The sequence below is a fragment of the Diuraphis noxia genome, unplaced genomic scaffold, assembly GCF_037042655.1.
Source record: "Diuraphis noxia isolate RWA-SAM2 unplaced genomic scaffold, SU_Dnox_SAM2 contig0003, whole genome shotgun sequence".
Lineage (NCBI taxonomy): Eukaryota > Metazoa > Arthropoda > Insecta > Hemiptera > Aphididae > Diuraphis > Diuraphis noxia.
Window position 1 is genome coordinate 37822983 of NW_028301713.1, and position 16773 is coordinate 37839755.

At 27.0% G+C, this 16773-nt stretch overlaps 1 protein-coding gene across 1 annotated transcript in view; it reads right to left on the reverse strand.

Annotated features, from left to right (window-relative positions):
• The window catches only part of LOC107164934 (uncharacterized), a 37693-nt gene that overhangs the window by 10191 nt on the left and 10729 nt on the right, over nucleotides 1–16773 (reverse strand). Inside the window, exons 2-5 of the mRNA XM_015512949.2 lie at nucleotides 5260–5414; nucleotides 4406–4528; nucleotides 4109–4233; nucleotides 2700–2987 (exon numbers count right to left, since the gene is read on the reverse strand). Of these exons, the coding sequence (XP_015368435.2) occupies nucleotides 2700–2987; nucleotides 4109–4233; nucleotides 4406–4528; nucleotides 5260–5414 (691 nt within the window). The remainder of the gene's footprint in view (nucleotides 1–2699; nucleotides 2988–4108; nucleotides 4234–4405; nucleotides 4529–5259; nucleotides 5415–16773) is intronic.

The following is a 16773-nucleotide window of genomic DNA, read 5'->3' on the forward strand; positions in this document are numbered from 1 at the left end:
ATTGAAAATATTCATAAACAAAATTTAATCTATAACCTGTAAGTTATAAATAATATGATACCTACTAACTATTCAAAACAAATAATTGACAATTCATTACCACCGCATTTGATGAATGACCAAAATTAAAATCAGCTGAGACCATTCATAATGTGATTTATTTAATAATATATGCATAAGATCATTATTATTATCAATTTATCATTATTCATTATTTATATATACGCTATTGCCAAATGAAACTAAATATGAATAAATAAAAAACCCTACTAATAAATATTTTGTCACACCTTATAAATAAAATATGTTTAAATAGTTCACTTACGTATATGCCTGTAAAATCGCGTTTTAAAAAATAACGAATACATGTTATATTATACTATAGTTAATTTTGCAATGCTTGAGTTATGAGGAACTCAAAGGAAGTACCTCTTCATTTTTAAAAACGTTTTAACTTTTCCCATCTAATAATTTTATTTTAATCAATAAGACATTTTGGAACGTACTTTTTTAACCCCTTCTTATCTTTTTTCCAATTCAAGCACTGATTATTATTATCATCATGTGCGTGAATAGGTATATATCATAATATTTTCTGATTATAAATAAACGTGTGGCCAAGCTGAGACAATACACCCTAACCTAGCTACTACTGCCGCGGTATTATGCTAAGATTAATGACGTTTGAACTTTAATTTGTTATGCTGGTGGGATGTGCGTTTCTATAAAAGAGTATCTAATATATTACATTGTTATAGGGTTGATCCTCGTTTTCTCGCGAGAGATACAAAGCAGTATGAAAAACTGCATACTTTGCCAAACCCCGGAAACTGACGTCAGGTTATTTTTGCCATTAAAATTTGACAGTCCCGTTACGTATATTTTTTTCCAAATTGTACTTAAATCGACGAGGCAAGAAGGTGAGTATCCCGAGGTTAGGAAAATCTATTGATACAAAAAAACACATAAACGTATGTGTTTAAGGTAAAATTGTTGTGTGTGATCAATTTCAATAGGACAGTATAATAAACACACGCGTATTCAATATGTATGTTTATACTTATATAAACGTCATACACTCAACCCAAATTTATGTGAGTAGGTATTGTATAGATATCATACACCTACAGTTTGATTATGCCGATTATGGTAGGTATAGAATTGATAGACGTATAGTTAATTGCGAGGAGGGAGAAATATACCGGGGACGCTGCACTATAGTCTATGGATGAAGATAGTTTCGTACAAGTTATAAAACTGGATTTAAATGTCATGGGATTTTCTATGGTTGAGTGTAGGTTTCCCATAAAATTCTATACGTCTATATGCAGCAACTAGCCTCTTTATATCACGTATTTACATTATACCTATAAATGAAATAAATGCTGAGTTGTAGTATATTAAAACAACTGATTTTTATTTATAATAATTAATGTTGAAAGTCTATTGAGCTGATAATGTAGTGATTAAGTATAATACGTGTATAATTGACAATTTCCAAAGCCCTTCAAGTAACGTACATGTAAAACTCTCCCGTATTTAGGTTCTATAGAGAAAAATAAAACTTGAAAACTAATTAAAATTATTGATCAATATTAAATATTAATAGTTTGTACCACTATTACGCACTACCGGCTAAACCTATATTCAATCATATTACTAATTTTATAAAACAAAATTCAAAGGAAATTTATAGTCAAAGAATAATTAAATCTTATATAGCGTGAGAGATATACTTGAGATGTTTTACAATTAATATAATTGGAAAGTCACATTTCAAATAATTAGGTACGTATTTTCAACTGTCAAGCACAATAAATAGAAACATTTTGTGTTGAAACAGGACATTCTCATCGTTAAAATTATATTGATATTATTAATATTGTAGATACTATTTTTTGAAAAATGATTTTGACATATTATAAAATAGATTATAAGGAAAAACAAAAGAAAGAAACAGAAAACAAAAAGTTTTATGACAACATTTAGAGCTACAGATTTTATGCAGTTCGCATCAAGCAAGTACTTAAGTACAAGTTCGATTACAACCCGTCTACACTTTCATCAACCGAACACGCTGCCATTTCAGCTTAAGTGAGAGAATATTGAATTTTAATTGATAAGATCGCAGTGGCTTATTGTTATGCGGTCAACGGTCCAGCGTGTGAATAAAATTCCGTACCGTTCATATTTTTTTTCAATTAATTATTGATATGTCTATTAATACCAACAAACAATAGTTATGCATTTAGGTGGGAATATAAAATGTAAACATGGATCTCAAAAATATATTAGGACAGTCAATTTTTGAAATTTAGTAGGTCATATTTTTAAATTTTTGAGTAGAATATAAGTTTTTTATACACATCAAAATTCGATTCAATGAGTTTTTAACGTTATTATACCATGAGGTTTACATCAGACTTTTCACACTACCACAATTTATTGTAATTAACAATGTTTATCCTCTACATGGACATCATAGTACGATTATTATTAAACAATAATAGTCCTAATAGATCCTAATCGGAAAAATATTTGTTTTTTTTTTTTTTGGTAGTTTTAAGTAGATATAATATTATTCTATAATATAATTTCTATAACAATATTATATTATTATAGACATAGGTAGACAAATATTCATGTAGACAAAACAACAACCACAACTGACACGTCATGGTTTTGGTGTTTGCTATTACGATATTATATTATTATTTTCGCCAACATCATCATCGCCCTCAATAGGATTCATTCGAATCGTAGCGAAACACTGGTCACGATGAACATCGCCCCACACGCGGAACAGCCGGTCGGCCGGCACGTGGTCTGCTATGACCAACCGAACGGTTTCACTGCCTATGAACTTCCGGTATTCTGATTCAGATCCGTCCAGAAGCGCGGTCTTCACGTTTCCCAGTGTCATATCCACTTCACCCGCCGTTAACGCCTTAATTGTGGTGATGATAACATTATTCACTGCAAAACCACTGAAAGCGGAAATCCAGAGTGAAGTGTGTATAAATATTTAGATGGATGGAGAAGGACAACCTCTAATTTACGGGTTGATATTGGCAAAAAATGTATGATGAAAAATCGTGAAGCAAATGTATATGACTAAACTTTACTGCATCTGTAGGCTAAACTGCTAAGGTTCGCATGTATAGTGAATATTGAAAAGTATAATACCACTATATTATAATAGTATGATGTTAGTATGATCATGTTATACTGCGACTTAAATATAAAACTAAAATATATAAATCGTTTAAAATTACCTGTTTCAGCAGATGCTTTGGATGATATTCATTAATAACTATTTTTAAAATAAGTGTGTTAAAAAAAAGATGAGCATATCTATATAAGAATTGAAAACTCGAGGCATACTTTATAGTTTAGATAGGTAGACTATACCATACACTGTGCAAGCCCTTTAGCCAACTCCTTCACAAGTTACGTTTATATGGTGGTGGTGGTGAGAACGGATGAAGGATTTAAAGTGATTAACACCATTATTCAATAATAATAATACATTAATTTACTATCACTTTGATATTCCCTGACTAATTAAAAATTTAAATGCAGATCCATTTAGTTTCACAATGGTGCTACCTTTTTTTCAAGCAGTAAAAGATTCGTTGGCTTAATTTATTTAACTGAGTAAATATTAGCACCGATGAAGCTCAAAATATGTACTTTTATTAGCTTATCACCCATTTTTCTTTTTTTTATTATTCAAATTTGGTAAAGAAATACACAAATCAAAAACTAGGATTAAATTAGAAATAAACTGTTATTCAATACATTCATCCTTATCTCGGACAAAACATAATAAGTAAAAATCACAAACTGAAAAGGTCTTGAGTTTAACGTCCATTGTTTTTTTTAGATGATTACCATTGATTACCTAGATATTTAATTGTTTTTAAAATAATTTTTGATTTAAATTTGACTAAATTTATCTACTTATACCAAAATTAATTTAACAAAAAAATAAATTTTTAATTCAAGTTCTTGATTGGACCTAAAATATTTTGAAATACATTTTAAGACTTTAAAGATATACACTATACGAACAAAGTATTTTTCGTATCGATAAATGAGTACTTACTGTAATAATTGTATGTATTGCATACCGACTTTTTCAGACGTAACCACAACCAATGATTCAGGTCCCAAGTCATTCATGACGTAAGGAATGTTTGATATAAAATCAATTAAAGTATTTGGCGACTCCTTTATATGCAACAAAAAAACATAAAAATATGAGGCATAGGTACATAATATCTACATGAACGTCCAATTGTTCAAAACAAAATACAAAAGTTTCGTATTTCTCACATACAAATTGTATTCAACACTACAACTAATACAATTATAGATAGACAATAATATGATATAGCAATACCAAGTAATCGTCGGGTAATTCTAGTTCCTTGACATTGTCTGAATAATCTTCAATTTTGCACTGCAGCTCAAAACATGTATTTATTTGTTTTTCCAATAGAAAATTGTCGTTCTGCGTTGTATCCTAAGGAAACATGAATAAAACCACTAATATCAATATAATACGCACCGTGCGTAACTCACATAAATACAATTTATCATTACATGAAAGTCGCCACATTGATTTACATACTACAGATTTTTTAATATGTAAGTCTAATATTATATTAGTGGTGGGTTAAACTATTTAAATCTCCTTAGTTCGAAAAAAAACTGTTGATGTTTGGTTTAGTTTGAAGCTTGAACTTTGTATACAAAAATTACGATTCAAACTGTCAAGTAACTTTTACTGTTCAAAAATCGAACTTGAAAATATTCTTAACCAAACAATATCTAAAATGTATGAAATGATACTTAGTACCTACTTAATATATTTATAATAATTTATCTCCCGCTAAGTTCATAAATTGGAAGTAGTGTCATTGGAGGACGCTCTCTTTCCTCACGCTATTACATCTAGTACTAATGTTATCACATTTACGTATTATGTTATTATGTATACAGATTGCGAATTTATTTTATAATAAAAAAAAAATTCATGATAATAGTATTATTTTAATATTATTACGATTGGATATGATAAAATAAAAATAAATGCTGTGTTCAAATTTTAATTTGATAAAGTTTTAATACTTTGGTTTGGTTTGGTTTGATTAATTAAATAAAGTTCAGTTCAACACCGAAAAATCAGTTTTGACCCATCGCTACTAATTATCATAAATACCTACACTATGTATAAATGTATGTGTGTAGTACCTTCAATATTTCTTCAAATTTCTTCATGTTTTCCTGTAAATTGAATATAATAGCTTCAATCATGCAGATCAGTTTGGTTTTATCTGATAGAAATGACTCAAAAAAATGCTTGATGGATATATATATATATATATAAAAATATAGTAATGAACAAACTATAGTTAAATACACGGAGAAAAAAAGTATAAATACAATATTTTTTCGATTTGATTAAACTTATTTCTATGATGTATTAATTAATTCAAATATATAAAATCAAGTGTCAAGGCGTATTATATACAACTGATAATATACTTAATATGAGTTTCAGTTTCTGAAATTTGGTTTTAATTCTTGTTTGTTTTGCATACCAATCATAATAATATCGTTATTGATGTTTATATTGTAGGTATTTAATTAATAATAGGCCAGATATAGGGTATATAATTTTTGATATAGGTTTATTAAACAAATGAAAAAAAATTCTAATTTTTCAAACATAATTACTTATGAATACATGAAATACCTATTAGTTTATAAACTATAAATTTTATTAGATAATGTTAAATTTGTATAGGTAGTTGGAGATCATAGTCGATATTTAAATAATTTTTAATTTAATTTCTCACCAGATACACCTATTAAAATTGTAATACCAGAATACAAGTTATCACAAATAATATACCACATTAATGGAATTTTACAAGAATTTTACAGGAATTTGAAAAACTTTGAGATCACATGCAGTTAAAAATGCATTACAATCAACCTATTTTTTGTATGCAAAAAAAAAAATGTTTTAATTAAATTATAAAAAATATTGAGTAGTTCATAAAATGACACCTGACTTTTGAAGGCTGGTTTTTATACCTGGTTTAAAATACACCTATAACAAAAATCACTCAAGGCAAACTGAATTTTCAATTATACGGAGACTAAAATACACGGAATATAAGTTAACGGGACTATTGTTATTTTCCGTTGTAAGGAGATTTCTGTCTCATATCCCCTAAAAGGGAGAATTTTCCCATAAGAAGGTCTTAATTTACCTATATGCATGTGTATATTATATATATATATAAAGTAGTTGCATTACTTAGTATCTCGTCTGGACACCATCGAACCACTTGATATGAACAACTAAGTATAGTTATAAATAATTTTAACAACATAAATAAAAATGTAATCTTCATTTCAATACTGTTGAACATTTGTGTGTAGATTGAAGATGTAGATTAAATTTACTGTCAATATGTTGTTCATTCACAGCGCATTAAAAATATCAACATAAAAGAAAAGAAATTGATGAAGTTGGAAATAAACAAGAAACTACAAAATTATATAAAATAAAAATTGACTTTTCTCAACTTTTTATTCTTGCACATTTCAAGCTCTTACGCATTATTTAATATCACCCATGGGCCCTGATAAAATCCTAAAAATGCTCCTTCCTTAACATGAGATACAAAACATAGGTAATTCAGGCCAATATAATATATTGTATATAATAATATTATAATATAGTTATTTTTATTATATAATATATAAGTTTTGTTGGAGGTAAAAGTAAGGTAAAAGTATTAACGTTTTTGAAAAACAATTTATTTTTTTATTTTTTGCAATTTAATATAATTATTCTTCAAAATGTTTGTTTTGTCATGACTTAATTTTTTTTTTTAAATATAAATTTATAACTACTAAAGAACATAACACTTGCAGCATTGGTAAATGGTAAGTGTGAATATACTTAAAATAACACACAATATAGTGTCGTATGCCCATTTAATGAGTCTTTATTATGATAGTATATTAACGTTCACGCAATAATTGACTTCAAACAATGAGCAATATTCAGGTATATAACTAAAACAAAAAAGTGAGGTACTTTTTTCCTTCTTTTAAAACCTTGATTTTTAGCATTCCTTGTTATTATACATATAACACACGCATCATACACTCACACACAAACACACACGAGTACGTACGTAAAGTGTAATATCTTATCAACACGAGATTTCTAAAGAACTAGCACATCAAACATTTTCTTTTAAAGGAGGAAAATGAACTCGATGCAACCGCTGGTGTTTCTTTCTCTCTCTATCTCTAATATAAGCGCTGAATTCCAATCCCGACCACACCAAGGTATTTCATTTTTATTTTTATATTCTTTTTTTAACTCTCTTTAACATAATATTACTCATTTTTTTTTTTCATTTACCGCAAACGAATTCTTCATCTTAAGCCACAGTTACGCAATGATGTGCGATATTAATTAAATGGCATTCAATAAATCTTTATTGTAAAATATGTACGTGGAAACGATGAGAATCAGAGGGATTACGTGCAATAACCCTCTTTCAGACGAGGAGAATTGATAACTTACTATCAAATGAAATGCATGTATATTAAAATATTTATTATAATAATAATCCGGATGTGTGCATGTATGGTGTATAATAATCTCTCAAGTATTTTAAACTCCCCAAAAAGTTTTTTGATACTGGGGAATCCGAATCATTATATTTTATTAAATTCAACGATAGTGCCGATGGTGGATTTTTAATTTAATGTTTTTATACGTCAGCCAACATAGTATAATATAAATAAATATATATATTGTGGTATTTTACTTCACCGACACATACCAGTAGTTGAAAATGGATCGTGAAAATAAATCAAGCAATCTGATACAAGTATAAAAATAATAAATTGCCATCTAACAATTAAAATTTAAAAATCTGTAAGGTACCTACTTCGATAACGTATTTTATGGTCTATATAATTATAATAATCGACAGTTCAACGTAGTTTTGTGACTGTATAACTTGACCATATTAACCAAGAAACGCTAAATATCATGAATAAGGTATTATAGGTATTATTGTTGAATATTAATACTATAACTAAATGTTTATGTTTCACAATCAAATATGTAAATGTTAAAAAAACGTATTATAGTTCTATAAATAAAAACTAAGCTATATTTTTCTCATATAATAATGTTCGAGAAATTATTCAGGAAAACGCATTTAAATTAATATTAATAGCAGATTATGTGTTTTTTTTGTAATCGATTGTAATTGTGTACATTTAATGGACAATTAATATATGTTGTTTTTTTATGTCTCTCTTTAAGCTGCTTCTTATTTCTATTATTTCTAGTTTATTAAATAACGTATTCTTTATACTATTTAGTGTATAAATTAAACTTGAATGTTTAATTAATTTAAATAATGATTTTCTTTTGAAATATTTATTCAATTCTGTTTAAATTTAGCTACCTAGTGTAATATAAGCAATCATTTTTTTTTTACTAATTTGTCTCAAATATCAACTCCTATTAAATTAACTAAAATATAAATTAGTCCACATTTATTGAAGTTTAATAATTACCAATGTGTAACTTGGAAAAATTCGGCAGATATTATTCTAATATTCTTCATTCTATACCATTTCATAATTTAATAAAATAAATATTATTTTTATTTCTTTTAAAATCTAATCATAATATATAATTTCAAATATTGTATTGTATAAGAATATTAATTTATAATTAATGTATAATAATTTCACTTTTAATTGTTATTCACTTTTTCATATCTATTAAAAAGCAAGTATAAATATTTATTTTAATTAATAGAATGTTATGATATGCATGTTTTTATCCAAATTGAACTACCTACATTAGCTATGAATGTATTTATAGTTTTCAGAACTGAAACCTTTATTTTTTTGTTTTAGGATAAAATATACACATTATATTCAAATAAACGAGAAAAAAATCAATATCTAATGCTATAATATATAATTAATAAAGATAAACACAAAAAGGAACTGAAGTTTTTTCTAAACGGTATTAGAAATCTATAGAGAAAAAGCAAATAAATACAGATTAAAAGACACTGATTTTTCTTTCAATCATAGTTTCATGTTTTCATTGTTATTCAATATTATCAATATTACAAATTAGTTAAATAATAATAAATTATAATACGTACCTATGCCTACACATAATATTATATACTATTCAACCTATATAATGAGTGTATAATTAAATTAAATACTTTAATAGAAATTGTAACCTTTTTAAATATTGTTCAATGTAGTGAAAATATAATAGTATAGAGATACATAATTGGTTTATGAAATGTATTAATAATGTTATAAATGCACAGTTCAACAAATTTTATCATATATAGAAAAGATAATTTTGATTAATCGGTTCCTATTTAGTTAAACTTTGTTACAATTTAAGTTCTTATACATAAATTCAAACTTTATGAGGATCTTACTTAAGTGTCTCTTAACATTTATGTATCTTAAAATTCACAGGCTTAGAAGTTTACGAGAAGCTTTTGTTTATTCCAAATTATAATGAAATATTTAGTTATAACTAAAATCAAGCAAACGTTTTTTTTGTTGGTTATTAAATATTTTACGTTCACAACGAGTTAAAGAACAAATTACCTAATATTGATTATAAATCATATTTTAGTGTCTGTTACTACTTTTTGTCATTTGGAGTGATTAAAATGCTTTGATATTTTATTTCATTATAATATTTTCTGATGGGAGAATTAATCTTGTTGATACATTATACTTTGGACCACCCAAATAAGTAAATAATTCCTGGCATTTTCTTTAATCACTGGTGTTGTATATGTAAAAGACGTGCTCTGGTGGATTGTGCCAGAAGCGCGTGTTGTGTAATATTATGTCGAAAAAAAGTTTCTTTGTGTTTAATTATTCAATAAAGAATTTAATGTTTTTTTTTTCATTATGAGTATTTTACCTGTTCTTTTATTGTACGCATACACAACAGTGGCGACGAAGATGAATTGGTATTACACACGCACGCGTAGTGAAATTAACGAATTCAATAACGTCCAGGATCAAAACGGATTAAAATCAGTGACATGGTGTCAATGTTTAGTAAGTACTGGGGAAGAAGTCACATGCAAACGTAGCGAAAAACCAAGGTGGTTCATCAGAAATTGGTAACGTTAGCGAAGTACACATGTATGGTAGGTACTTTTAGTGTTTTTCAGAATTTAAACCAGAGTACCAGACGGTGATTGAACTATATGATATCAAGAACGCGTGGAACAGTATTTTCTAGCAAATATGATTCCCTAAGAACGTAAGGTACCACTTTTGATTACTTGCACGAGAGAAAAGGCGGCATATATTATCTTAAAAGATTTATGTGAACCTCTACCACCAGTGCAGTTTACATACGCTCAATTATGTTCATCATTCATTATTAACCATACAATTTGCACCCAAAATTTAATTTTTTCGTGAATGCAAAGAATTTTATTCTTTACGTAAGGATTCACATGATTCAGTAAATGATTATTACATTAAAATTAAAAATAAAGCAGCGCAGTGCAAATCCTGGTCAAATTTAAGTTTTGGACTAAAAGACAAGTATATCACTGGTCTAAATGATGGTATTATAAAATACCGACTTTGTGAAGAAGATTTAGATAAAGAATTAAATGAAATTGTTGAACTTGCGTTAAAAAGAATCAAAAGTTAAGACAGTACATATTACCGCTGACAAACATAAGATAGAAAAAATTTAAGAAAACCAGCAACTTTAAATCAAAAGTTAGAGGTGGAAAATGTGATGGCATAATGCAAAACACTAAACAGCCAAGCAGGTACATCAAAAATGTCAAATCAAGGTAAGAAATATTCAAGTTTAACTTGTTTCTATTGTGAGAAAAAAAATCATGATTTTGCTAAGTATAGATATAAAAACTACAAATACAAAAAATGTTCCAAGGTTGGTAATTTAGCATGTATATTATGTAAAAGTAGTGTTGAGGCTAAGAATATTGACATTAAGTCAGATGATGTATTTAAAGAATTTGATTTATTTAATGTTAATAGTACTATAGTAGTATTAGTTTTGTACCTCCAGAAATTATAAAAGTTAAAATTAATGGTTAGACATTGAAATGAAATTAGACTCAGAGGTAACTAGTTGTTTTTTCACTGAAGAATTTTTTATTAAAAATTAAGGTATCTTTCTTTAGAGTCGTCTAATGTTAATTTAATTTTTTTTGACGGTTCGACATCCGAACCAACAGGTAAATTTAAAGCATTAGTTTAGTACAATTATAAGGATGTTGAAACAGAATTTTTAGTTATATAAAGTGTCAGAAATGTTATGCCATTGTTTGGAAGAGATTTAATGAAAGCATTCAACATTACATGGTCACAAACAAATTTTGTTAAAGGTGATTATGATATATCAAATTAATCAAATGAATACAGTGAGTTTTTCGATGGTAGCCTTAGAATATAAGGGTTATAATGTGGATTTGGAACTGAGTGAAGAAGTTAAACCTATATTTTGTTAGCATCGCACTATCAAGTTTTTATATAAAATGGCAGTAGAGAAAGAATTAATAAAATTAACTTGAGGACACAGGTGTTATTAAGATGAATGACATTGAAGCACACCTTTAGTCCCAGTTTTAAAACTAGATAGTTTTTGCATTAGGCTGTGTGCTGATTACAAAATAACAATCAATAAATACATTAAAAATATTCACTACCCTTTTCTGAGAATTGAGGAACTGTTTCCTATAATACAAAGTATGGTGAGACATTTTCAAAGTTAGATTTTAGTAATGCTTACAATCAATTGAAATTAGATGATAACACTAGAAACTTTTAACATGGAGCTCACACAAAGGGAATTATGAAGTGTTATTTATGCCGTATGGCATAAAACCAACAACTATAATTTTTCAAAGAGAAGTTGAAAAAATATTTAAAGATTGTGCTACACTGCAAACTTCTTAGATGATATCATTGTTACAGGGAAAATTCTCAGTGAACATTATCATAATTTAAAAAATGTACTAAAACGTTTCAAAAAAGCAAGATTTAGATTAAATCGCAATAAATGTTCGTTTTACAAATTAAATATCTAGGACACATAATTAGTAAATAGGGGTTAAAAACTGACCAAAACAAAGTAAAATGTATTCAAAATACTAAAATTTCAACTAATGTTACAGAATTAAAATCTTTCTATCGTTCTTTAGGTAACTATTATGGTAATTTCATACAGAATTTATCAACTATAGTAGTAGGTTCATTGCATAACCTTTTAAAGAAAGATGTTGGTTTTAAATAGAACAATTGAGGCATGGGGGCATTTAATAAAATATAAATATTCCAAGTTCAAATCAAGTATTAACTCACTTTAACCCAAAGCTTCCAATTGTTTTATCTACTGACGCATCAAATATTGGTATAAGTACAGTATTAGCTCACAGATTTGTAAATAATGTTGAAAAATTATTTCGTATGCGTCACGTTCCCTTACAACAGCAGAAAAAATTATTCATCTATACACAGGGAAGTACTTGCTATATTATGGGCTGTTACTAAATTTTACCAACATCTGCTAGGGAAACAGTTTATAATCAAATCAGACCACAAACCTTTGTTAGCACTTTAGGGCAAGACAAAACTATTGCAAAGATGACAGTTGGTCACATTCATAGATGAGCATTTTTTTTTTTTTTGTCAGGTTTCAACTACCTATACTACTGAATTTATTAAAAGACAAGTATAGATAATCAGGTTTCAGAAATTTATCTCGATTAATATCAGAAACTAAAAATATTTTACATAACAATAAAAATTCAGATGTAGTGAATTGGATAATAAAACATTTTCTAATTGATTTTCTCTAAATTAGAACTGAAACTGCTAAATAATTTGTTTTAAAAAAAATTGTTAAGTATGTTTTAGGTAATTGGCCTCATGTTATAACTGATGATATAAAACCATTTCATAACCGTAAGTTAAAATTACATGTCGAAGACAAAGTATTTATTTTGGGGATATAGATTAGTAATTCCCACAAAATGACAAAATGTACTAAACTCCTATCATCTGAATTACTTAGTATACCTACATCTTGATATTGTAAAAATGAAAAGTCTAGCTCTATCACATTTCTGTTGACCCACTTGGCCCAGTATTGATAAGGATATTGAATTTATAGCAAAAAGTTGTGACCTTTGAATTATGCATTAACCTGAACCTTTAAAAGTAGTTTTAACAAAATGGCCCAGAACTTATCAATGCTTTGACAGAATTCACAATGAATCTGTTGGTCCAATTATGAATAAAATGTTTTTAATTATATCCATATAATATCCATATGGAACAATGGAGTTTTTACATGTGACTATTATTATTATTTATTTATAATAATTTAACTAAATACAATTTTTTACAATAGACATTTTTCATTTAATAGATTCAAAAACGTATTAGCACCAAACAGACAAAGATTTACAACGGAACATTTGAAACAAACTTTCTAATATTGTATCGTCAGTTTTTTTTTTATCTCTTCTTACATAAATCATACATTTGGAGACTATTCCCAATATCCTATAAAAGCTTTTGTTTTGTTATAAATTATTTTTTAGGTATGCATGAACATATTTAAGTATCAAAAATTCAAATTAGAAGAACTTGAGAATGGTCACAAAAAAAAACTTGAAAATTTAAGCATGAAAGCTAATTTTAGAATAATTATATATTCGTATTTAGTTATGACTATGAAAAAATGTAATATAATTATTAAAAAAGATACGTGCAAAGAGTTTAATGCTTGATTTAAAAGTATAATATAACGTCTAGGTGGTACTTATATTTATGCAAGTAATTTACATCTAGTCACAAATTGCAAAAGTTAAATAAATAAAAAGGTTTAGAAATTTCATGTGGGTCCCATCACACGTAGGTATCCCTGGGAACGAGAAAGCGGACACAATGGCCGATGAAGCGGTCACCTCAGCATCTACCACCTCCATTTCCAAAAGCACCTCCAATGACCTAATAAACGAAGCTCAAAAACGTATACTCGCATCATGGCAAACCCACTGGGACGACACCCCAACCAGTAACAAACTAAGGAACATCAAAAAAACAATTACAAAATGGCCATACCCTGAAAATGCATCTAGGAGAGAACAAATAATTATCAAAAGAGCTAGAATAGGCCACTCCAATATCACCCACTCCTACTTAATCACCAAGGAACCTAAACCAATGTGTGACTCATGCAACACCCACCTTACAATTGAACACATCGTTATGGATTGCCCCACATTTTCAACCGCACGTTTTATTCTCAACAATCCAAGGTCAATCGAAGAAGCTCTCAATCAACATAACTCCGATAACATTCTTAAATTTTTCAAACAAATAGATATAGACAAAAAACTGTAAATATTAGAATATTTTACATTGTATAATAATAATAATAAGATAATCTATAAAGACAATGTCAACTTTTATATTGTATAACTATCATTTTGTAATTATAGGCTAATAATCCTAGTAATTGAAGCCTTTATGTTAATAAAAAAAAAAAAAAAAAAAAAGGTTTAGAAATTGTAGTTTTAGCTAATAAACATAACATGCAACGTTTTATTAACCTTTTTAAATTAATGCAGTGATTTTATAAAATATACTTTACTTTGTTGTTCAAGGAATGAATTACCTACTCTAAACTCATGTTTAACCACGTAAATAACTGCAATAGGTAATATACCGAAAAATAATATATTAGTCAACAAAATGTAATCTTATATTTTTACTTTACTAAGATTTACTCATTTTTAATATACCTTAAGAAACAATCATGTAAAGTTCCTATTTTATGTGTTATTGTTGAACTTTAAACTTGAGAAAATTTAAGATTTAAGTATAAATTATTTATTTTGGATGATACCATAATACTTAATGGTTATGATAGTTCTGTAATTAAACTACCAACCATTAATTTATATCACTAACACGTCATTATATAAACATATATATATTTAAGTAATTATTTTACATACATGTAACAATTTATTGAAAGTAATTCCCTAATGTTATATGTGAAATGTTAAAAATCCACTCAAATGGGACCTTATAATATAAGATAAAGATAAACATCTAGCTCTTAACTAACTGATAGCTCCATTTTGGTTCAATAATGATCTTACTATAACAAAAAAATCATAATATAAAAATTGACTAAAAATAAAGTATGGTTAATTAATACAATATATAGGCGACAAAAGCAGAATAATATAATATTTATAAAAAATAAAATAAATTAGGAGTAATTTGACAAGATCAAAAATTATTTTTTGATAGGAAGTGTGGGAGTGGCTACGACTTCAATTGAAAACAAAACGAGTCAAATATATCAAATGCAGAAACCTTTATGTGGCGCGTCACTTTATATTATTATTATTATTATTACAAGTTATCCGAGTAACTTTATTTTTAAAAGAAAATATTTGTAGAAAATGATGAGAGTTTTGAAGTGTAGAATTTCTCTCTTTTTTTGCCCTTCACTCGACGTGCGTTGTTTGTGAGATTCTGTAACGACCCGATAAGACGATACTCGTACATAATATGTGCAACAGCAAAAGGGAGTTTGTGTGCAAAAATACAGTAGTCATCACCGTTACTGCCTTATTGTATACGTATATCTATTATATAACATATATTTGTGTATATATTTTCACTCAGAATCATCTGAGTCTATATCGATATTGCAATATATAGCTTTCTTCGACAAGATTCAATTTATCTCGAAACATATATTTGTATACAACTACATAATATAATACCATATTATTATAGTACTGACTAACGAAGTGCATGATAATATGTTTTCGATTATCCTTTTTTTTTTCGTTACAAATAATAGAGTTATTATTTTATCAATGCTTTACACTATTATACCAACATAGGATATTAACTGCTTGAAAAAGTTCATTCAATTCTAGATTAGGTAAGTAAAAATAATCATACATTATCTTACTATTATTTAACTTATGTATTACTTAATTTTTGAATTTATAATACTGCAACAGTTTAATATTCTATTGATAAATATTTAAATCAATATTATTCTATTATATATATATATTACTGTATTTATGATAACAAACTATTTTTGCATGTTTCCCAGTAGGAACGAAACACAGAAATTCAAAAACCTATAGAACTGCAGTGTTGCTGTTTTAAGACTGATTTTAATTTACAAAAGTACCTATAAAAATGTAAGGGACATTTGAAGTCTGAGGAATTTTAAAATTTTAAAAAATATTCAGCAATAAACTATAATCAGGTAAGTAGATCTATAATTTTAGCTATTATGAACGTTATGGATAGATAACTTACAAAAGTGTTAGGTATAAATAGTTGTTTACATAAATAGGTATAATATACTATGATAAACATACTTATTTAATTTTAATTTTAATTTTTATCTGCATAGTATTTGTAACTTTTAAGTCACTTATTATTGATATAATATACTTCTATATACGCACGTATGTTTAAACTAACAATTTATAAATTCTAATTATTTACCTTAATATAATAATATGATTCAATATTATATTTTCTTTTACCTGTTCTATTACGTTTTATTGTATAATAATATTCATATTAACTCTAATTTTCACAATAAATCAAAATAATTTC